This window comes from Trichomycterus rosablanca, chromosome 14 (assembly GCF_030014385.1).
Source record: "Trichomycterus rosablanca isolate fTriRos1 chromosome 14, fTriRos1.hap1, whole genome shotgun sequence".
NCBI lineage: Eukaryota > Metazoa > Chordata > Actinopteri > Siluriformes > Trichomycteridae > Trichomycterus > Trichomycterus rosablanca.
This window is the reverse complement of record NC_086001.1, coordinates 12,376,998-12,400,583: the sequence shown is the minus strand read 5'-3', so window position 1 is coordinate 12,400,583 and position 23,586 is coordinate 12,376,998. Positions and strand designations below refer to the sequence as shown.

Sequence of the window (23,586 nt, the reverse complement as noted above, 5' to 3'; positions counted from 1 at the left end):
ATAATTTAAAAAACAATGATCTAAAAGGCCAGACTCCACAACACTCACCATTCTTGACTTAGAAGCACTAAAAGGGAACCAGAAGAAATTTGGATAGACCTGCGGCGTTCTGATACAAAGTTCTATGAAGTGACAAATTCAAACTTTTTGGCTATATGGGTCAATGGTTTGTTTGGCAGAAATAAGGCAAGACATAATCAGAATTATATATATTAGACTAGTATTCCCATGGTCAAGCTTGGTGGTCGGTTGGTAATACTGTAGGGATGTTTTTCTGCAGCAGGAACTGGCAATCTTAACCATGTGGGGGACTTCAAGGCATTTTGAGGAGTAATTTTAATGCCTTCTGTTGAGTAAATGAACCTTGGATTTTTAAGCAAGACAGTAATTGTAAGCACACACAGTTACCCAAGCCTATTTTCAGCTGAAACCTGGATAAGGAATTAGTCCTGGAACATCCTGGAGTGGCCTTCTCAGTCTCCAGATTTACATTAAATAGAAAATCCTTGGTGGGATTTAGAGAAAGCAGTTGCAGCACCAAAGTCATGAATCCTCAATGAACTGGAAGCTTTTGTATAAGAATGGGTAAAGATTCCACTAAAGAGGTGTCGGAATTTTGTTAGCACTTCCATCAAGGCAAGTACTAAGACCGGAGGTTGAATAATAGTGTATATGGACCTTTGTTAAGAGAACTAACTGTTTAAAATTGTTTTGACATGTCAATAAAAACTTATGATATTGCTTGTATGTATCAATAATACATATTGTATTCTCTGTTTACTGAGACGTCTTTATTTTGTAAACTTATACAATTCTATGCACATCATCATAACACCTTTTATGGTAAGGGGGTTAAATATTTCCAGCTGCAAGTTTTTATCTAACGGTTTCTTTTCTTTTGGCTGGCCGGCCATGCGTCTGCATATACATGATTGGCCCACCTCAACCCTGACCAGAATAAAGCGGTTGATGAATTTCACTCTATGAGACCTTAAACAACAATGTCAACAATGTGTTTTTGACCTGAAGTTGTTACGTCTGAGAAAATGTGATGTTTTGTATAATAAACGAGGCTGATGATGTGCTAAAATCTGACTTAAAGAATTAAAAATAGCTACAATGACTGGTAACACTGGCTTGACAGAAGAAAACCTAACCAAGAACAGTAAAACATTACACTGAGTAAATAAATTATAAAAAAGATGGCATATTTCAGTGAAAAAACTCATCTTCCCAAACATAAAAGTTTAACACAGACATGCAAATCAGATTCACCCTGTTGTGTGAGCTACTTTATGCCCTAAATACATTTAAACTGTTAAAGGGACTTACATACTTATGCCAATTCCTGTTAACATCTAGTTATCATATAGATGAGTTTATAATCATTTACACATTAATATAAGCACATAAGTACTATATATACATATACACACATCATAAGGGATTACACACATTAACTTTAATTAAGGTTTAATTTAAGTTTATTTAAAAAGAGCCATAGTTTAATTAATAACTGATGTATAAGGTTATAAACTAATATTAAGATAACCGAGTTATGTTTCATTACAGTCCCTTTAACCTGTAGTTTACAAAAAATAAACGTCATATAGTGGTTAACTTTATGTAAAAGTATTACACATTACATTAAGCTGATTTTAAATGTTATGTTTGTTTATTTAACCGTACATTAAATTTAGTTTAGCTGTGCTACCAAATATTACTTTATGTTTAAATTGGTTTTAACAGGGTTTTTACCTTTGTCGAGTAGCCATTCGTCAACTACTCGACCAAGTCGATATGGGATTCGCTGCCTAGCGATCGCCAGTCGTTCGTTATCAATGTTGCCTTTAAAGTTTAAAGAGACATTTCATTGGTTAAAATACTGAAAGGTCAAGAGTTAAAACTTAAAAAAAACTGAAAAATAGGGGTTTAAATGCATTTTAGAAAAATTTTAAATGTTTAAAAACAGCACCTTTAACTGAGCCCATTAATTAATACCTTATATTAAACACTACTGCTACATTATGTGTACACTAATTTACATAATTTATATGTAGATTAATAAAGCTACATTAAAAAAATAAAAAACACAGATCCCAAGTATGAAACACAACTTTAAATTTACAAAATAGATCCGCACTTTTTATTTGCTTTTGTAAAAGTCTAGTTACACATTACTGCAGGGAAATTATCATTTTAACAATGCCGTCCATCTTTCACGCCTAATTATTATTCTGAAGGCGAAATACAAACAAAAATAAATAAAATAGTAATTATATTCATTGGATTTACCATAACCTTTTAAAAACTACATTCTATTTATAGAACTTATTATTCTGCCCATAAAACAATACAGACATTACTGCATTTGGAAAAGACAGCATAATAAAATACCACAAAATCAATAAACAAGTAAACATTTGGATCAAGGTTTTGACAAAAGTGCAGATATATCTTTGAAACTGACTGGACTTGACAAGCACACCTGATTCCACCTGTTTAATCAGGAAGACTTAATCTACAAACACCTGATCAGTGGAATCACACCTGTGTTTGCCACACTGGCCATTTGTGTATCAGGACTGCACAATCTCCCTGTAATTAATCAGATAAATTAGAGCTTAGGCCAAAAAATAGCTCATTATTTTCTGATAGGAGGCTTAGACTTAAAAATTCTGGCATATAAAATAGACCACTGGCGTGCAAACAGCGTCTAAAGATGCTGCTTGTTTCTGTTCTGCCTCACATGAACTGAAGATGCACTGGTGAATGGATATGCTTTGGTGAATAGCTTTCTTGAGGGCGCTTCAAGGTTTGTAGACCTGAGAGATATTTACATTGACATTTGCGGCACTTAGCAGAGGCTTTTATATAAAGCGACACATGACTGAATACAATTTGAACAATTGATGGTTAAGAGGCTCAGGGGCCAGTGGCAACCTTGCAGTGGTGGGGCTTGAACCAGCAACCTTCTAATTACTGGTCCAGTACCTTTACCACTGAGCTACCACAGAGTCTTGCACTTAAACCATGTCTAGCAAGCATTCTTCCCCCATCAATGAATTTGTCCTTACATTTCAAGAGTGAAACATTCCAGGTGTGCTTAAGAGCCACGAAGAATAAACAGAAAGTGAGGAAGCTGCACAGTAACAAGTTGTCGCCTAATGTCTGGACAAATTCGGTAGACCTGATGCTGCCTCAATTCCATCAGCACCCTGCTGACACCCAACCACCTTACAGTGGAAGGGTTACATGCGTGCCGGGAGATTAGACAACACTATACAGGACTGCAGCCTAATCACATAGACGGAATTTATTTATTATTTATTTATTAATTAGAATTTTTACGTCATGTTTTACACACATTGGTTACATTCATGACAGGACAGGTAGTTACTGGATACACAAGTTTTATCAGTTCAAGTTTTTAATATTAAACACAGACATGAACAATTGAATGTCTCTGGACTTGAATGTCTTTGGACTGTGGTAGAAAACCAGAGTTCCCAGAGGAAACACACACAGACACGAGGAGAGCATGCAGAGTCCACCCAGACTGCTCCACCTGGGAACCGAACCCAGGACCTTCTTGCTGAGAGGCGACAGTGCTACCCACCGAGCCACCGTGTCGCCCCATAAGGCGAAAGTGTGACCGGAGCCCTTCTAAAATGTCAGAGAAAAAGGAATTCACATTTTTACTCTCTAATTGTGCATGCTGTGAAGAAGAGGAAGAATCCTGCAGGCCGTGGACACAGTCAACAGGGCGTGCCATCATTCCCATCAGTCAGTTGGTGTAATGATAATGAGTCTTTCTGTTTAAGCTAAAATGATGCTGGCACATCTTGCCTACTGCTGCTATATCTTACTTGTTTTACCCTCTCGTATTTCACTTCCTCTTTGTCTTCCTCTTTAATTCTCTCCAACTTTTCTCTCACATACATATTAGCTGTTTTTTTCTCTGCTATTTATGTCCCGGATTTCCTCGTGTTCTTTGTCCTGCTTTCTCACCTGTTCTTACTTTCTTAATTCTATTTCTTCTGCCTCCATTCTTCCTACCTTCCTTCCCTTTCTTATAACCTTCCTTGCTTTAATCCTCTCACTTTCTTTTTTTGAATTCCACCTCCCACTGTTACCATCTCCATTCCTTTTTATTTCTTTGTACACAGAAAATACTGTTTGCTTTTTTATTTACTTTCTCCAATAAATGTTGTTTACTTTAGCCCATCATATTTCCCTTCTTTTCTGATTCTTCTCTATGAACTCCTTGTGATTTTCTCCCACTTGTCTGTTCTTTTATTTTTTTCTTCCTTGTGTTTTTTTTTGTTGCTTTTATTTCACCTACTGTTTCTTTTACATTCCTTTCTACGTTTTGAATTTTTTTTTCTTTTTTCTTTATCCTTCTCATTTTTCTTATATTCCTGCTCTTTCTCCTGTTTTTTCTTTTTCTTTTTTAATTTCTCCCCCTTTTCTCCCTTTTAGCGCGTCCAGTTGCCTGATTGCATCATGCTTCCTCTCCACCAATGCCGATCCCCGCCCTGACTTTGATGAGTACAGTGCAGCTCAGCACTGTGTACGGAGAGACACACCCGGAGAGCCCTCTTTTCTCATCTCTGTGCAGGCGCCATCAATCAGCCAGCAGAGGTCATAATTGCATTTGTTATGAGAGAGACCATATCCGGCTTAATCCCGCCCATATCTAAACAACAGGCCAATCGTTGTTCATGTGGCCGCTAAGCCCAGCCAGCAGGCAGAGCTGAGACTCGATACGATGTATTCGAGATCCCAGCTCCGGTTCCAGCGTGTGTTTTTACCGCTGCACACCTGATTCTCCCACTTTACCTGTATTTGCTATGATCTTAGTTGTATGTTGAGAGGAAAATAAATGCATTTGTATGACCACTTTTCGTAGACTTTGCTGCACCAGTACATAAAAAATAAAAGTCAGAATCCTGGATGGAAAATGTTGTGCTACACCTCAAAGCTTTGAATACAAAGACAGGATTATGTCTGGATTTGTACAAAAGGTCTCTCTCTATATAACTGTTAACAGAAAGCACAGACTGGGCTGCAGTTGTCAGTTTTCTTTAGATTCTGTTAGTAGAATGAGCATTAATTGAGTGTCTGTGTTATCAATCACTGATTAACCAGACGTCCTTTATTGGGCGTATAACAGCAGCACAAAGTTATCTACCAGCTCCCAACCCTGTCCCGCCCTGTTCATCCAGCTAAACAGGGACACTCTCCCAAAGAGATTTTGGACGTTGAGTTATCAGCAGACCCACACGGCATGTTGTTTTCCTCCATTAACCCAGTCTGTTCTCTTTTTATTCAGAACTCAGAAGATAAGATCACTGCCATTATCGTATAACTAGCCAGTGAAAGCAAAGGAAAATTGATTTCTGAGGAAGTACAAAGAAGAGCATTGTTGTATAAATATAGTTACAATAAAAGGGACAAAAGCAATACATGTTCAAGAGCAACACAAAGACTAGAACCACTAAGTACTGACACACAGGCAGCTAACAAACTTTGTTCTTAGTGGCAACATTCATCCGAGAGGCCTAAAGGCAACATTAATAAATAAAAACAGTGCAAAAACTGGCCTAATTGTGCTATTGCAGACAAAATCCCTTATTCTAAAATGTTTTCTGATGGGTTCAAAATGATATAAAGTGGTCATGAACTGGCCTTTTAATTCAACTACCTACATAAACCTCTTAGCAAAAAAAGAAAATAAAAGCTTTTTCCTTTTAGTACTAAACAATTCATGCAACAAATAAATGAAGCACTATCCTGTAACTGTGTAGCAGCACTGCTTAGTTTAAAAGTCAGTGACTGTGATTAAAGTAATGTCATGCCATAAAAAGTCCTTCTTTAAGAGGTTGGACACTAAAACCCAATGAACTGCTAACTGACACCAAATGTCCACCAAATTAGTAGTTGCTAATAGAGCTAACTGTGTTCACCCACTTCTGCAGAACCTCTGATAAGGCCTGTGCTCTCTGGCATAAGTTCTGCCCATGATTTTTGACCTCTGCAGAGCTCTGACCATGCCAGTCCACTCCTGCAGAACCTCTGATAATGCCTGTGCTCTCATGCATGTTCATTCCTGCAAAGCTCTCACCATGTCTGTCCACACCTATCTGCAAAGGCTATAATCAGGCCTGCACAATCCTGCAGAAGCTATGCCTATAACTTTTGACTTTTGCAGAGCTCTGACCATGCCTGTTTACTCCTACAGAAGATCTGACCATGCCTGCCCACTTCTGTAGAAGCTCTGCACACACCTGAACTTTTTCTGCAAAAGCTACAATCATGCCTGCCCACTTCTGTAGAAGCTCTGACCATGCCTGCACAATCCTGCAGAAGCTCTAACCATACCTGTCCATTCCTGCAAAGCTCTAACCATACCTGTCCATTCCTGCAAAGCTCTGACCATACCTGTCCATTCCTGCAAAGCTCTGACCATGCCTGCCCACTTCTGCAGAAGCTCTGACAATGCCTGCCCACTTTTGTAGAAAATCTGCACACACCTGCACCTCTTTGCAAAAGCTATAATCATGCCTGCACAATCCTGCAGAAGCTCTGCCCATGATTTTTGACTTCTGCAGAGCTCACACCATGCCTGTCCACTCCTGCAGAAGCTTTGACTATGCCTGTCCACGCCTACAGCTCTGACCATACCTGTGCACTCCTGCAGAAGCTCTGCACACACCTGCACCTCATCTGCAAAGGCTATAATAATGCCTACACAATCCTGCAGAAGCTCTGCCCATGATTTTTGACTTCTGCAGAGCTCACACCATGCCTGTCCACTCCTGCAGAAGCTCTGCACACAATACAAAAGCAGGTCAATTCCACCCAGCCTAATTTATTGAAAGCTTCAGATAGTGTAAAAATAAAAAAACGTCGACCCTTATGGCTTAAAGTCAAATTGAAACACAGCCTGAATGAGTAAATGAAACCGTAGTAGTCGGCAATGTAGTAGTTTTCTAAAATGGTACAAGATAGACACCCTATTTAAGCAATGTTGCTAAATAATGAATAACATAAATGATTTTAAAATTCAATAAGGAAATTTGATCCGAATGTCAAAACAGGATGTATCATATTCTTAAATAGATAAGCGACTGCTTTTGTCATCTGTGCACCGGTGTATACACAGCGCCCAGCAAGCTTCACAGGGAAAAGTATTATTTGAACTATCAATGGCCTGCAGTTGCTCAGAGAATCAAATTTAATATTTGCGAGCAGGAAAGAGGCTATTACACACCGTAAGATTTAATCAGGGACAAAAAATAATGTGCTTTATTTTCATTTTCAGCTTCTGTGTGTCTTCGGAGCATAGACAGAGACTCCATTTACACGTGGTGGGTTCATGCATTTTGAATTGTGCTCTGATATGATTTTAACCATGTGCATTTGTAGTCAATAGATTTCTTCAGTTATTAGGTATAACAATACAATGACGGTAAAAATGTTTACACTTTTAAGAGATATATACACTCAGGTACAAAGGTACAACATCCATGAGATGAACATCAGAACAATTACTGACTATAGCCCGGTGGTTGCTCTGTACACTTTGTTATTACCCTGTACCCTATTTGTAAATCGAAAGGGACCCAATAAAAGGCCTTCAATGACCATGATGTTTGGGTGGCGGATCATCAGCACTGCATTGACTTTGACACTTACACTTCTCTGTGCCATTATACGTTTGTTTGTCTGTTTGTTTCTTAGGATTTTAATGTCATGTTTTACACTTTGGTTACATTCATGACAGAAACTGTAGTTACTCATTACACAAGATTCATCAGTTCACAAGGTTATATCGAACACAGTCACGGACAATTTAGTATCTTCAATTCACCTCACTTGCATGTCCTTTGGCCTGTGGGGGGAAATCGGAGCACCCGGAGGAAACCCACGCGGACACAGAGAGACTATAGCTACACGGGAGGAACATGCAAACTCCACACAGAAAGGACCCGGACAGCCCCACCTGGGGATTGAACACAGGACCTTCTTGCTGTGAGGCGACAGTGCTACCCACTTAGCCACATTTGCGGATACCGGGCCAGGTGTTCGAGAGAACAGCTGAGATTTGAACTCAAGGTTTTGATATATTCAAAAACCAATTACAAACTTTTCACATTATTTTATTTATGTATTTATTTTGCAAAAGATGGTTGCCAAATCAAAGATCACAATTTTACAAGAGGCTTGAGCTCAGAGGAAGGTACAGAAGCATTTTAGCAGACAATCATTAGATTCAAATAAGAAAGCTTCTTTGTTTTAATTTTGTTTTTATACTTGGATCCCAGGTAATATAGTACATGCAAAATATAGATGTGTATCTACAACAGGGAAATAAGAGAAAACTTTAATATGTGACAAAGCAAAATAGCAGCGAGAAACAGCGGTCACAAGAGAAAGCTCAGTGTCAAAGATAACCACAATACCAATGGAGCAAAGAAATAATGGTCTGAGAAGGTGGTAAATCAGTTAATAAAACATTTATTTCAATTTTAAAAAGTTTACTTTTTTTGTGTGTTTTAGATTAGACATTATTTTAGTTTTAGAACGGGCTTTGGGAAAAATAGTGCGTGTGGAACACTTGATTTTAGCGCTGTTTAAAGCCAAGTTGTTTTAATGACTTTCCCCAGATGCCGAATCTGACGGAAATGCTGGCTGCTTTCACAACGCTAGAACCTTTTTGATTAAATCTCTTTGGCCGTGCAGTTGGCAGAAGTGGTGGAAAACACAACAATATATGCTGGAACAGTTTTACCATGAGGCAGTCTGACATTTAAATCTGGTTCTGAAATTTAAATTTGATCTGTGTGGTCTGCTCATAAAGGTGCTGTCATACCTTCTCTGGAGACAACTCGCCCATCCAAGCCAGTTTGCTTGTGACAATAAAAGACACCACTACACTATTTGGTGACTGATTTGCCCAAAAAGAAGATCAAAGAATGCTGCCATGAGAGCCAGCAAGTAAAGAAACACTACACAGCACAATACAATGAGCCTGGTGCAAGGTGGCCAACAAAGCCAGTATTTAAAGCCTCTCTCCCAGCTGCAGCGGATTACCGATAATGAGGCACAGAGACTGTCTGATAAAAGGTATCAGATGTCAGTCATCTTCACCTCCATGTCCCCTGCTGGCCATATTACTGTAACCTGCACTCCCTGCTAATCTATATAGCAGATGGGCCTGTAACAGAATGTAAATGGGCAATTCCACCAAATGGGTGCCATTTGCGTGAAGTAACTCAATAAAATTAAACTTCATTTTTTTTATCTTTGTTCAACACTGAATCTAGTAACATACTTAACTACTCAGAATGTGTTTTGATTAATCTCAGCCTCCTTGTTTCTTTTTTAAAAGGTTTCTAAGTGAAAGATGGTTGTATATGAGTAACATGACTAAAAGTAACAGGACTGAGTTTTTAACATAGAATTAGTAAGTATATTAAATATAGCAGCATGGAGTTCATGCAAAAAGCACGAGAACACTGGGCACAGTCTAGTGATTTATCAAAAAAATATTTAAAAAAAAACAAATAACTAGAGTAACAACATTATCAAACATACACCGATCAGCCATAACATTAAAACCACCTCCTTGTTTCTACACTCACTGTTCATTATATCAGCTCCACTTACCTTCTAGAAGCACTTTGTAGTTTTACAATTACTGACTGCAGTCCATCTGTTTCTCTGCATGCTTTGTTAGCCCCCTTCCATGCTTTTCTTCGTTGGTCAGGACTCTCCCAGAACCACTACAGAGCAGGTATTATTTGGGTGGTGGATCATTCTCAGCACTGCAGTGACAATGACGTGGTGGTGGTGTGTTAGTGTGTGTTGTGCTGGTATGAGTGGATCAGACACAGCAGTGCTGACGGAGCGTCCTGTGACCATTGATGAAGGTCTAGAAGATGACCAACTCAAACAGAAGCAATAATTGAGAGATTGTCTCTGACTTTACATCTACAAAGTGGACCAACTAGACAGGAGTGTCTAATAGAGTGGACTGTAAGTGGACAGGGTATTTAAAAACTCCAACAGTGCTGCTGTGTCTGATCCACTCATACCAGCACAACACACACTAACACACCACCACCATGTCAGTGTCACTGCAGTGCTGAGAATGATCCACCACCTAAATAATACCTGCTTTGTAGTGGTCCTGGGAGAGTCCTGACCATTAAAGAACAGCATTGAAGGGGCTAACAAAGCATGCAGAGTAATTGTAGAACTACAAAGTGCTTCTATATGGTAAGTGGAGCTGACAGTGAGTGTAGAAACAAGGAGGTGGTTTTAATGTTATGGCTGATCGGAGTACAGGGGGAAAACTAAGGGAGAAGTAAGGTAGAACTTACTTTTGGTCCTTCACTGCCTTCAGAAGATACAGATAATTTATTTTTATTTTATGTATTAATAATTTATCCACATTATTATCAATTTCTTATGGAATATACTGTAAATATTAAAAACATGTGATATGGAGTCACCAAACAATGCAAAAAAAGCATTTCTGTAAGATTTGACTCTATTTTCTATATTTGACTGTTTGACTGTTTCATTTTAAATCATACATCCTAAATTTTCAATAAGATCAATGCGCAGGACACTTTGCTGAATTAAAAATGCATTTTAAAGGTAATGTTAATATACATTTATACATTTAATTTCCTGGGGACATAAATGGCACGGATTCGGCAGAATGGCCTAAATGCACCTGGTTAAAATTTAATCGGAACACAATCCAGACACAAGAATCATAAAATGTGTTTTGAGGACACAGCCTAGAAATCCCTTGTAGAAAATGTCTGCATGAATAAAAATAACCAGCTATCACGTCAGATGGCTGTGAAGTCATTTCTCACAAGTATAGAGCAGTAAGAAGAACAGTTGTCCTTTGTATGGTATTAAGTGCTGACTGAACTGTAGCTGCAAATGAAATCTCCTGACAGGATTTTGAAAGTTGCACACGTTACCCAAGTGTAAAAGTACAACCAAGCATCCAAAAACCTCCAAGGAAACTGAGTCAAATGATAAATCTATTTCTAAAACAGTGACTTTCAAGACTTGGCTTGTTTACGTTTAGAAAAAAAAACAGTTGGAGTGGCTGCATTTGATTTTAAACTTGTTTATAGCCAATTTTTTCAATGATTTTTCCCAGACGCAAATCTTGTTAAGACAATAAAGATTAGCCTCATGAGACTAACCCTGCACTGCCTTCTACCATGTTTTCGGCTTGTCCAAATCTCTTAATTCCTGATGTTACCTGAAGCACGGAGCAGCCATGGAGTCACCACCATAAAAATGCTCTTTCGCTGATGAAAGCCATGTGCATGGTTGAAAAGGTCAGTAAACATTGCGGAGAACGATCTGACACAGTGACAGGAGACTTCCGATTTCACCCAAGATTTGCTATCAAATTATGAAAGCTGTATTCAGCAATGATCTCAGTGCATACTGATCACACGAGCCAACACGGTGCAAACTGATTAGTATTTATGCACTCAGTATCAATAACTGTTAAATCAAACAACAAGCTGTTTGCAGATGTACACTACTGGACACCTCATAGTAGCAAAACATTTTTAAATCATGAGTATTAATATAGAAATGCCCCTCTAGTACAACAACTTCCACTCTTCTGACAGAAAATGTGTGCCCATGCAGTCAGGTGTGCATTCGCAAGGTCAAGTACCTATGTTGGATAAGGATGCATTCACATGAGAAGCGGCAAAACTGCGAGCCTCAGCACAAACTGCTGCTTTGCTGAGCGCTAGGCTTGAGCGGTGTGGTAAAATGTCAAAGCATCAAAGTGTGAATATGAGATGAATCTGCATTTGTTAGGAATATCCGTCAAATACACTCTAAAAACATCCACATGTATCTGTGTTTAGCTGGATTTTCCTCCTGTTTCACTTTTAAACTTGTGTTACAGCTCGGTGAGGTAAAATGTCAAAGCATTAAAGTGCGAATATGAGATGAATCTAAATTTGTTAGGAATATTCGTCAAATCCACTCTAGAAACATCCACATGTACAGTGTATCACAAAAGTGAGTACACCCCTCACATTTCTGCAGATATTTAAGTATATCTTTTCATGGGACAACACTGACAAAATGACACTTTGACACAATGAAAAGTAGTCTGTGTGCAGCTTATATAAGAGTGTAAATTTATTCTTACCTCAAAATAACTCAATATACAGCCATTAATGTCTAAACAGCCGGCAACAAAAGTGAGTACACCCCTAAGAGACTACACCCCTAAATGTCCAAATTGAGCACTGCTTGTCATTTTCCCTCCAAAATGTCATGTGATTTGTTAGTGTTACTAGGTCTCAGGTGTGCATAGGGAGCAGGTGTGTTCAATTTAGTAGTACAGCTCTCAAACTCTCTCATACTGGTCACTGAAAGTTCCAACATGGCACCTCATGGCAAAAAACTCTCTGAGGATCTTAAAAGACGAATTGTTGTGCTACATGAAGATGGCCAAGGCTACAAGAAGATTGCCAACACCCTGAAACTGAGCTGCAGCACAGTGGCCAAGATCATCCAGCGTTTTAAAAGAGCAGGGTCCACTCAAAACAGACCTCGCGTTGGTTGTCCAAAGAAGCTGAGTGCACGTGCTCAGCGTCACATCCAACTGCTGTCTTTGAAAGATAGGCGCAAGAGTGCTGTCAGCATTGCTGCAGAGATTGAAAAGGTGGGGGGTCAGCCTGTCAGTGCTCAGACCATACGCCGCACACTACATCAAATTGGTCTGCATGGCTATCACCCCAGAAGGAAGCCTCTTCTGAAGTCTCTACACAAAAAAGCCCGCAAACAGTTTGCTGAAGACATGTCAACAAAGGACATGGATTACTGGAACCATGTCCTATGGTCTGATGAGACCAAGATTAATTTATTTGGTTCAGATGGTCTCAAGCATGTGTGGCGGCAATCAGGTGAGGAGTACAAAGATAAGTGTGTCATGCCTACAGTCAAGCATGGTGGTGGGAATGCCATGGTCTGGGGCTGCATGAGTGCAGCAGGTGTTGGGGAGTTACATTTCATTGAGGGACACATGAACTCCGATATGTACTGTGAAATACTGAAGCAGAGCATGATCCCCTCCCTCCGGAAACTGGGTCGCAGGGCAGTGTTCCAGCATGATAATGACCCCAAACACACCTCTAAGACGACCACTGCTTTATTGAAGAGGCTGAGGGTAAAGGTGATGGACTGGCCAAGCATGTCTCCAGACCTAAACCCAATAGAACATCTTTGGGGCATCCACAAGCGGAAGGTGGAGGAGCGCAAAGTCTCGAATATCCGCCAGCTCCGTGATGTCGTCATGGAGGAGTGGAAAAGCATTCCAGTGGCAACCTGTGAAGCTCTGGTAAACTCCATGCCCAGGAGAGTTAAGGCAGTTCTGGGAAATAATGGTGGCCACACAAAATATTGACACTTCAGGAACTTTCACTAAGGGGTGTACTCACTTTTGTTGCCGGTGGTTTAGACATTAATGGCTGTATATTGAGTTATTTTGAGGGAAGAATAAATTTACACTGTTATATAAGCTGCACACAGACTACTTTTCATTGTGTCAAAGTGTCATTTTGTCAGTGTTGTCCCATGAAAAGATATACTTAAATATCTGCAGAAATGTGAGGGGTGTACTCACTTTTGTGATACACTGTATCTGTGTTTAGCTGGATTTTCCTCCTGTTTCACTTTTAAACTTGTGTTATAGCTCGGTGTGCTGAGAAAATGTAAAAATCAGCTTTTCCGAGAGAGTCTAAACGCTTATCATAAAAAAAAAAACCATAACGTGGTTTAATGTATTACACAAATGACTCCACTGATGTTTGTTTGTTTATTAGGATTTTAACGTCATGTTTTACACTTTGGTTACATTCATGACAGGAACGGTAGTTACAGGTTACACAAGATTCATCACTTCACAAGGTTATATCAAACACAGTCATGGACAATTTAGTCTCCAATTTACCTCACTTGCATGTCTTTGGACTGTGGGAGGAAACCGGAGCACCCAGAGTAAACCCACGCAGACCCGGGGAGAACATGCAAACTCCACACAGAAAGGACCCGCCCAGCTGGGGATCGAACCCAGGACCTTCTTGCTGTGAGGTGACAGTACTACCCACTTAGCCACCATGCTGCCCCTCCACTGATGTTAATTCTTGGTCGTTGTTTTAATACAATAAAGCATGTTAAGTTTTGTTCTCGTTAAGCGTTGTTTGTACTGTAGCTGCTTTAGAGCACTGCCAAACTCCATAGGAAACAACAGCACAGACAACGAAAAACGGTTTTGCCGCTTCACATGTGAATGCAAACCTGTATGACAACTAATGTTCCAATTTATCCCAAAGGTGTTTAATGGAGGTAAAGTCAAGACTCTGCACAAGGTACAATCAAGGCAACTAAAGTTTCTCCACACCAGACTCTTCTAACAGTGTCTTTCTGGGCCTTTGTGCACAAGTGCACAAATACATTAATAAGCATGGAAACACCTCATTCATAACAACAGTGCATGTCATGATCAGGAATATACTAAATGTTGGGCTGACGGTAGTTACTTGTAGTGCACATATTAAATGCAGGTAATATGGGCAGCATAAAAAGCTGAGTGACTGAGCGGATGCAAGATTTAATAAACATTTTTTCTCTACACAGACAAATTAAGTCACTACACTACTCAACAATCATTTAATTCTGACTTCATTTCAGACTAATCACTCATTCAACAGTGACCTTTAATCAATCTGATCATCTGTCCAATAACTTCTGATTTATTAAGAGTGCACATATTTTAAAAAAAATTAGTTTAAACAGCAATCAATCGTTGTGTATTCATTTTTAACCTCTGATGCTTTTGTCAAAACCTTTTCAAACTACTAAACCAAGACCTCTAATCAAATGTGAGGGCCAAGTCCTGATCTGGGGTATCAGTTTAATGTAAAAGCCTTATTATGTGTTCCAGTTCTGCCACCAGTACCTGATCATGTCTGTTCATTTGTGACCTTTTTGTGACCTACTATGATTTGAATTCTGCCATTTTATACAGAGCAATTATTTTATATTAGAGAATTTTGTTAGTATTTTTCCATACATCCAGGCTGTATTTCATTCTAACTACATAGTTCATGTAGGGGCACTGTCATAAATTGTGCAACTTGTAAATGTAAACTCATAATTTCCTTGCAAGTTATTTCATTTTCAATTAATTAACTAATTTATTTATATAACTATAGTTTTTTTTGTGGTTCACCACACAGAGCTGCATCTTATACAGGGAGACATGCTATGCTCTATGTGACTGCTCCACCACTTTTGTCAGAATCCAGACCAGTCCCAGGGATCAGATACCACAGTGGCAGAGAAACCCCAACCTTTCCATCCTAAAATCTAGTCAAAGGCAGGTCCTATCCATCCATCCATCCATTGTAGTAGTTGTACCTTATGTATCTTTAATTACATTTTTCCATTTGGGTTGCCCAAAGGTAAATTATGCTAGCCCACTACCACTGAAATTAAGGGTTCAAATCCCTAGCTCTAGCTTTAAGACATTCTTACACTAGTGTAAAATCATATGTTAAATAACTGCACTGAATACTAATAAGTCCAGCTGTGTGAAGGACGAGAAATCATTAGAATAATAATTAGACTCCTCACACAGATTCATGTCCAATTAAGACCTTTTCAACACGTATTTTTCCTGCTTACATCAAAAACTGTCAACTAAAAGGATGTCATCACATACCATCCACCCTTTCAGGATTAATTCAATTACAATCTACATACCTATAAAAAAGTGTTTGCATATTTTCTGCTTTCACTGACTGTTTGCATGTATTCTTACTGTTTTCTGATCTTTATCAAAAAGACAAAAGTTATCATGGTTGGGACTGAGACAGGTTCAGTTCCAATCTATCGCCGAGCTTCTGAAATAGCCCGCCAAACATACTAACTAATGTCTTTCAGCTGGCAGCACTAGGCACAAGCACCTATTACGCTGGGCTAGCGTAATAAACTCTTGAGTCACCCAAGTGCCCCCACTGGTGCTGTTAGGTATTTTATAATTTTTTTTGGTTGGGCAGTATTACAGTACTACTACTACTACTATTATCATTATTATTATTATTATTGCTGTGTCACTGTGCAGAACCGTGATTTCCAATGTTTGCACTGACCAATTTCAGTGAATTTCGTAATAATACAGACATTTACAATTTGATGCCTTCAACAAAGTTGGTACACCAATATGTATTGCATTACCGTTCCTATTTTTCATGCTTTTAACTGTTTGGAAACTGAGTATACTGATTACTGCTGGCTTCCAAGTTTGACCAATTCTTGCTTGATGCAGGACTTCAGCTGCTTAACAGTCTGTGGTCGTGCCTGTCAGACTGTCCTATTGTAACGAGCCTACCTGCTGTTGTGATCAACGGGTTGGCTCGGTTATTAAACTTCTTATTCTGTCTTGCCAAATATGGCCAGCAGAGATGGCAAAGAACAGCAGATTAACTGATAATTACCCGAGCCTTATTGAACTTTTATTTGCTCCAGGTGGAAGAGTTTCTATTTATCATTGTTTCTTCATCAGCCTATATATTGAATAAATTGAAAAACAGATATGAGTCAGAAGACAGACAAGCTTTGATTCATCGACAGATTTTCAGATGGCTATAACTCATTGATGCCAGAGGTCACAAGGGCTATAGTGCCTGGCATGAATAAACAGAGTAGCTACTATGGTTTGAATTGAAGATAATTTTTAGACTGGTAAATGGGGTGAATAAGTCAACATAGTGCATCAAACCCTTCTGTATCTTAGCTGTTAGCCAAAGTACCCATGTTAAGTCCTGTCTATTGTAAAACGCAAATACAATAGAAATGCAGGTATTAGAACTGGACTTTGGAGCAATGGAAGGGTGACTGCTGGGAAACCGCCTGGTAATGCTCTGGTACCAGAAAACACAAAATCTTTAGTTTTTTAGTAATGGCTATGTTTCCTGTGTATTAAATAGTATTAGTTGCCCAATGTTTAGAAGCAGGAAACTGGTAGAATGGTTTAGTAAAGTGAATTCACACAGTATTCATTTAAATACATAATGTTTTGTAAGATGATTCTGGTGACTAATGTCTTTACCTAAATGTTTAAATGGTTCCTGGTCTATACATGCTAAAATGTATTTGAATTCCACTTTAGACAAACCACAATATGTGATGAAACAAAGGAAACGTGACCATTATTACATCACAGTGGGTACACCACGTTTGCCACCATGAACTGATCTCTTTAACTAGTGCATGATTTTTTTTTGTTGACGATGGTTGTTATAATTAGAGAGTAAATGCAGCTGATAGATATGACTTTCTGATTGAAGCACAGTAATAATTATAACATTCTTTACTTTAGATTTTACTAGAAGCTGAACTGGTTTTGCTATTTATGCAACCGTCATATGTTTTCCACTTGAATTGCATTACATTTCTGTTCCCATCCATGTGGTACCTTTGACCCTTATTTCATATTAGTAAAGAAACACCTGCGCCTCTGCTGCACCATCTCTACTGACCACTTATGTGTGAAGTGAATGCTGTCTGACAGGCTTTGAATTTTTACACAATGCAATGAAAGCACCTGTTTGGGAAAAGCTGACACATTTCTGTGAAGTAGCTGAATGGGTTGTTTGGTAACACACCGAACAAATAACTGAAAACACTTGTGTTAAAATGAAATGTAGGGACAATTCTGTGATGGGAATTACTGAAGAAGAGCATTTATGCAAAATTTTGCTTTAAATGGCAGACAGTAAAGTGCTGGCATAACCGGTGGTTTGGATAAATTTTGCACCCCCAAATCAGAATTTAGTCCTAATAACAGACAGATGAAAATACCCCTATGTAATCATGTTTTATTATCTGATAGAAAGAAAAGACACACAATGCAAACACTGAAAAAGCCCACAACCATTGTAAAGGTACTGGCATCTGTGCTAACTGTCGATCTGCTGAGTTAAAAGGAAGTGTGGTCGTACCTGTGGGGTAGCGCTCAATGACTGGCAGGTCATCCACCTGCAGCGTGGCATTACCCCCGCTCCTCGTGAACTTCACCACGTGGTACTTGCCATCATTCACAAATTTGGACTTCTCCTCAATGTTGATGTCGTCGGTGCCCACGTTAAAAATCACTGCCACGTGGCCGTTTACCTGAAAGAAAAGACACCTCAGTTAGGCAACTACTTTACATATTGTATTTCATTATAACCACTGTTTGTACTATATAGTCAGAATAATATGGACACCTGACTTCAAAACCTTAGAGTTGCCGCCCATATAGAGCTGGACCCCCACTGCAGCTCTAACAGTCGTAATCTATTCTATAAGAGCCTCTATTCTTCTAGGAAGACTTTCCGCAATTTTCTGGCTGTATATACTGTATATACAGTATATATATATGCAAAAGATACTGACACAACTTCAACTGAATACAATTCAAGTAATTAAAAGTTAAGGCATTTGCTCAGGGGCCCAACAGCGGGGTGGTGGTGTGCTTGAACTAGCATTCATCTTATCACTAGTCCCTAGTCTAGTACCTTAACCACTGGTTCTGCTGCAAGACAAGTTTAATATTTGACCCAAGAGACCTTCAATGCACCAGTCTTCTGCTCCCAAATAAAAGAATGGCAGACTCTTATGATAAAAAGCAATTATATTTTGATATGTAAGAACACTATATGCCACTGTAGTTCATCCTGTAACCACTACAGACAAAAATCTACTGCAAATCAGATCAAACATATGGATCTAAAATAGAGACACATGATGAGAGGGCCAAAGTCAACCATAATCTGATTCCTAAAGCTACTGCGACTTAACTAATCAAACAGTTTATTTCATTTAAGATTACTCCATGGCCATTAAAGTCAATTCTGAGTTCTAACCAGCCATGGAAAAATCTAATTGTGTTTATCAAACACAGGGACGCTGCACGCTGATTGAATTAGAACCTAAACGCATGTGTTGACCAAACAATAATGTAGCCTAAACTTAATTTTGGCTCATTATGAACATTAGTACAAATTAACAAACAGAATAAGGATAATGTTTAGCTGCTTTTTTTTTGCACAGTCCATCCCACTTGCAATAGAATATACAAAACCATTGTTCTATTTTTCCTCAAGAGCCTTTTTCTTCCTCAGCCAGCAAGACCATGTGTATTTTCAGATTTGCCTTGCGGCACAGTGTGTACTTCAAACCCAGCACAGAATGACAAAAATGGTTTATAATCAGAAGCTTTGAAATATATAGAACACAATAATTGATTTAGTGTGTCTGCTACATATACATACAAATTACAAAGTGCACCCTTCTGTAATTCTGGGTTTTTATTTATCAGAGCCAGAGATACAAAGAAAAACACAAGAGCTACATCACGCTGTTGTATCATATCAGCATATCAAATATGTATGTTCATGACAGTAAAAAGAGAAACAAAAGACATACATAATAGTGGATAGGAAAAAGCACATTCTGTCCAAAAAATATGGCAGCATTAATTAGATTAGCAAAACTCTACTTTCTAAACAAGCCAACAAAAGTTTAGGAACAATATTCTGTGGATTGATGAGACCAAAGTAAAAATGTTTGATCATGTGTTTGAGAAAAACCAAACATAGTGTATTACCGCACCTCATAGCAACTGTCAAGCAGCGTAGTGGAGTAATGATTAGGATTTGTTTTGCAGCCACATGACCTGGGGAATTTTTAATAATTGAGACAATGATCAACTCCTCTTTATTCCGGAGTTTTCCCTAAGACAAGTGTGAGGCCATCTGTCCAGCAGCTTAAGCTGGGTTGAAACTGGGTTAAATTAAAAGTCAACCCCACTGAGATACTGTAGCTGGCAGAGGAGAATCGTCAGGGCCCTCAGAGAGGGCATAAGATTGTGTAAAACAATATTTAAACAAGTACAAATACATTTGTACAAATACAAATACAAATACAAAACCTGCCTATTAAATCTGTGTTGGAATGTGAAGGGTTAAATAATTTTGTCACCAAGGTTTTGTGGAAAGCCATCTTAGAGGTGTAATGGCTGTTATTGCCAAAGATTTGAAACGGCATTTTTAACAAACTGAGATGTTTAACAGAGTACGGTCAGATGTCCACATACATTGGCCACACTTAATAAAATAAATCATATAAATAATATATAGCAGCACATAATAAATACAAAGTGTTTGCTAGTGTTTTCACCACTATTTTGTTTGTTCAGGTCTTGGTATTAATTTACTCAGACTCTACTTCTTAATTTTTTTTCTCAAGACTTTTTAAATGAGTTTATTTTCATCAAGGTCTTGACCTAAATTAGGTTTATAGGTCTTGACTTGTCTAGATTACGTTGTTAACACCGGGTCTATATTTGAAGTCCTAATCTTGACTCATCAGTTGTCTCTCCTCTTCCGACTCAAGTTTTATTTGACCCGGTCTCAGTCTTCATTCAAACTCTATTTGTCAATTGTCTTTCCTGACTTCCCATGTCTTGATTTTAAATTAGATTGTATTGGTCTAGGTCCCTGTCTAGACATACTGTGTACTAATTTATTTAATGCTGTCTTGAATCAATCACTGTCTTCACTCTGACTCATTTTGTCTGGGTATCTGTCGAAAATCAGATTCTATTCGCTTCCAAGTTTCAGTCATGACTGGCCTTTTTATGTTCAGGTCTGTTTATAGTTTTTGAGGTCTTGGTTTACATACGGTTTCTTAGGGTCATAGTATGTTTCCATTTATCTGTCTTTAGTTAAATTTTCCAAGTCTTAGTTTCAGAGTTGAATCAGATTCAGTTTGCTAAGATCTCTGACAGATTCTAATTGTTTGGTTTCAGCTGTGACTTTTACCCTAATTGTCCAGGTCTTGGGTCAAACTCTGAACTGGATACTAAAACTTAGATTCTATTTATTAAATGTAAAATCTTAACTAATTGTACTGGTTTGTCTTAGACATGTTTTAGTATCTGTCTGTGTAATTTATCCCGGTTTTGGCCTCACTAATTCTCTACTTTTCTAAATCATGGTGTTAAAATGTCTCTGTCTTGACTAGAATTCTATTTGCTAAGGTCTTGGTGCTGAGTCAGTTCCATCTCCGGAGGTCTCAATCTCAGCACTACTAATTGTGACCAATAGTATGTGCTTATGGGGTATTTCTGACAAGACAAGAGGATGATAATAAGAAAGTAGAAGTGAGGAAGAAAAACAACACATTCCAGTGTAGCCTTAGCACACTATGCTACTCGAACCAGCACCAGAACCTTACTGCGACAACAGCTGCCTCCCTGCCTCCCAACACCACGTCAATATTTATGTAATTCTTCACTTTAAAGCTTCAGGCTAGGACTACTCAAGCCAGCGGGAAATGAATAATGCACAATTACCACATTAGCATTGGTAGCATGTGTTTGTCAGGCTGAGCTAATGTGTGTGGTGAGCTTAAGGTGGTTTGTTTTCCATATTTAGAGCATGACTGTAGCTTTAGAGGTTGTTGAAATGATTCCAGCTGCCTTTTCAAGGACTGGCACACAGCGGGTGGCTATGGCACAAGGAAAGTGTGCCAATAGGAGACATATTCATAAGAACCGTCAGATATAAAGCAGCGTATTTAAATTATGTGAGTAGATTACTTAAACATGAAGACAACATGGCAATTTTTAACACACTATAATTAAGCCATAATGCTGTCAGCAGAATGATTCATTAGCCTGGAATATTTAGTTGGCACAATTTTAAAACCATTGATCGAGAGGCAATAATATTTTACAGTCAAGCAAGCATTACATTGCCTGCAGCTTAGAGGCTGCCATGCAAATAATAGATAATAATTTAAAAAATAAAAAGCTTGCCTACAGTTTGTTATTGATCACATAGAAAAATTAAAACAAGGAGAAGAGGCTTCATTCTTGCATGGTATTAACTTACCATGGCACAAAGATATAAAGCTTGCACTGTTGCAAAAAAACATTTAAAATAAATACATTAAACATGTTTCTTTTAGGTGTATAAAAAACATTAACTAAATGTTTTGTTTATGTGTATGCAAGCTCTTAATTTCAACTGTTTATATACCTGAGATACTTTTTAATCAATTTTAAGCCATTTGTATTATTTAAGTCACAGTCCAGATAATTTAGAATAAAAAACTGAATCTCGCTACTGGCAGGTGTAGCCCCACACCTACAGCAATTGAAAATTAGCCCAATTTGCAAGAACCTTGTTTAAACTAGAACAATACTGTGGCTAAACACCACAAACAAAAAGGCTAATTGAAAACTAGAAGCTGTGGACAAAATAACAGAAACAAAGTAACAAATGAAGACACAAAAACATCAGCAGCCAACAAAAAGAAAGTGGATAAAAAAAGATACAGTGCAGAAATAAAAGCTGGTTGTCACAATATGGCAAGGTACTTAGAGTGCCTGTGACAACAGAGTTACGACTACTTTTATTTTAAGTAGGAAAGAAAGGAAACTCAGGGGAAATTGGGGACGACAATGCACGAGTGGCAGCCCATCCCACTAACTGTTTCAGCTCCTGTTCAGGGTGGATCCAGAAAAAGCACCATCACATCGGTTCTGGGGCGACTCGCTCATCCTGAACGGTTCCCTCATGATGCCAGATAAGTGCCATTAAACCAGGTGAGTTCACAAAAAATAAGATAAAAAGTGAAAAACCAGACTGGACCGAGCCCAGCATTGCGTTTCCAGAGAATGCAGACTGCCAACAGACGAGCTGGCAAGTATGTGAGAAAAAAATGTGATAAACCTGCTTTAGAAGGAACCAACACATCAATCATCTGTACCTCTATGCCCCCTTCTGCTGGTCAAATCTGCAAAGGCAAAAAGACGTGATGATTCTGTAACTGAGCCATGCCGCCAAACTCCACGGCACATTGGCTTGTTACAGTAAATATCACTAAATAAAACAAATATTATTCATGCAAATTAATTTCCATTTGAACAATTATGTTTTTATTAAGCCTGTTTTGGTTTATGTAGACATACAGTGGGCTCGAAAGTCTAAAATAACTCTGTTGTATACAATGTATTTCATTTGGCCATGTTTGTGAAAGAAACGTGAAAGAAATGGCTGCAAATTTGTTAAATGACCTTCTGATGAGTCGATCAATTCAAACCCACCTTCTTAAAGTTGTGCATCAATGGAAAGTGGCATTATTAATTTCACAAACATGCTTACTTGCTTTTCAGTAGCACTAAATACTAAAAAAAAATCTGATTAAACTTTACAATTATTGTTAGGTTGATTTATATCCTGAAAAAAAAATAATAATAATAAAAAAAACACGTATTAAATTAGGTATAGATAGAAGCATTTTCACAAGTGGTCTTGGACCATTGGCCTCAATATGTCAAACAAACCTGCTGACTCTCTGGTGGGTTATGAAAATGCAAGCCATAAGATTCTATTAAAATGATGAAATCCAGTGATTCCACTTACACAACATTTCCATAAAATCTTATTCTGTTTCTTA

General features: G+C 38.3%; 1 protein-coding gene across 28 annotated transcripts in view; it reads right to left on the bottom strand.

The window, feature by feature from the left end:
* LOC134326035 (neurexin-1a-like) overlaps positions 1-23,586 on the bottom strand; it is a 482,010-nt gene that overhangs the window by 94,280 nt on the left and 364,144 nt on the right. For 18 of the 28 annotated variants that reach the window (XM_063008218.1, XM_063008221.1, XM_063008224.1 and 15 more), the window contains 2 exons: positions 18,078-18,249; positions 1,759-1,848 (listed from right to left, as the gene is read on the bottom strand). In XM_063008218.1, coding sequence (XP_062864288.1) covers positions 1,759-1,848; positions 18,078-18,249 — 262 coding nt within the window. The remainder of the gene's footprint in view (positions 1-1,758; positions 1,849-18,077; positions 18,250-23,586) is intronic. The other 10 variants (XM_063008228.1, XM_063008246.1, XM_063008232.1 and 7 more) reach the window with 1 other exon arrangement.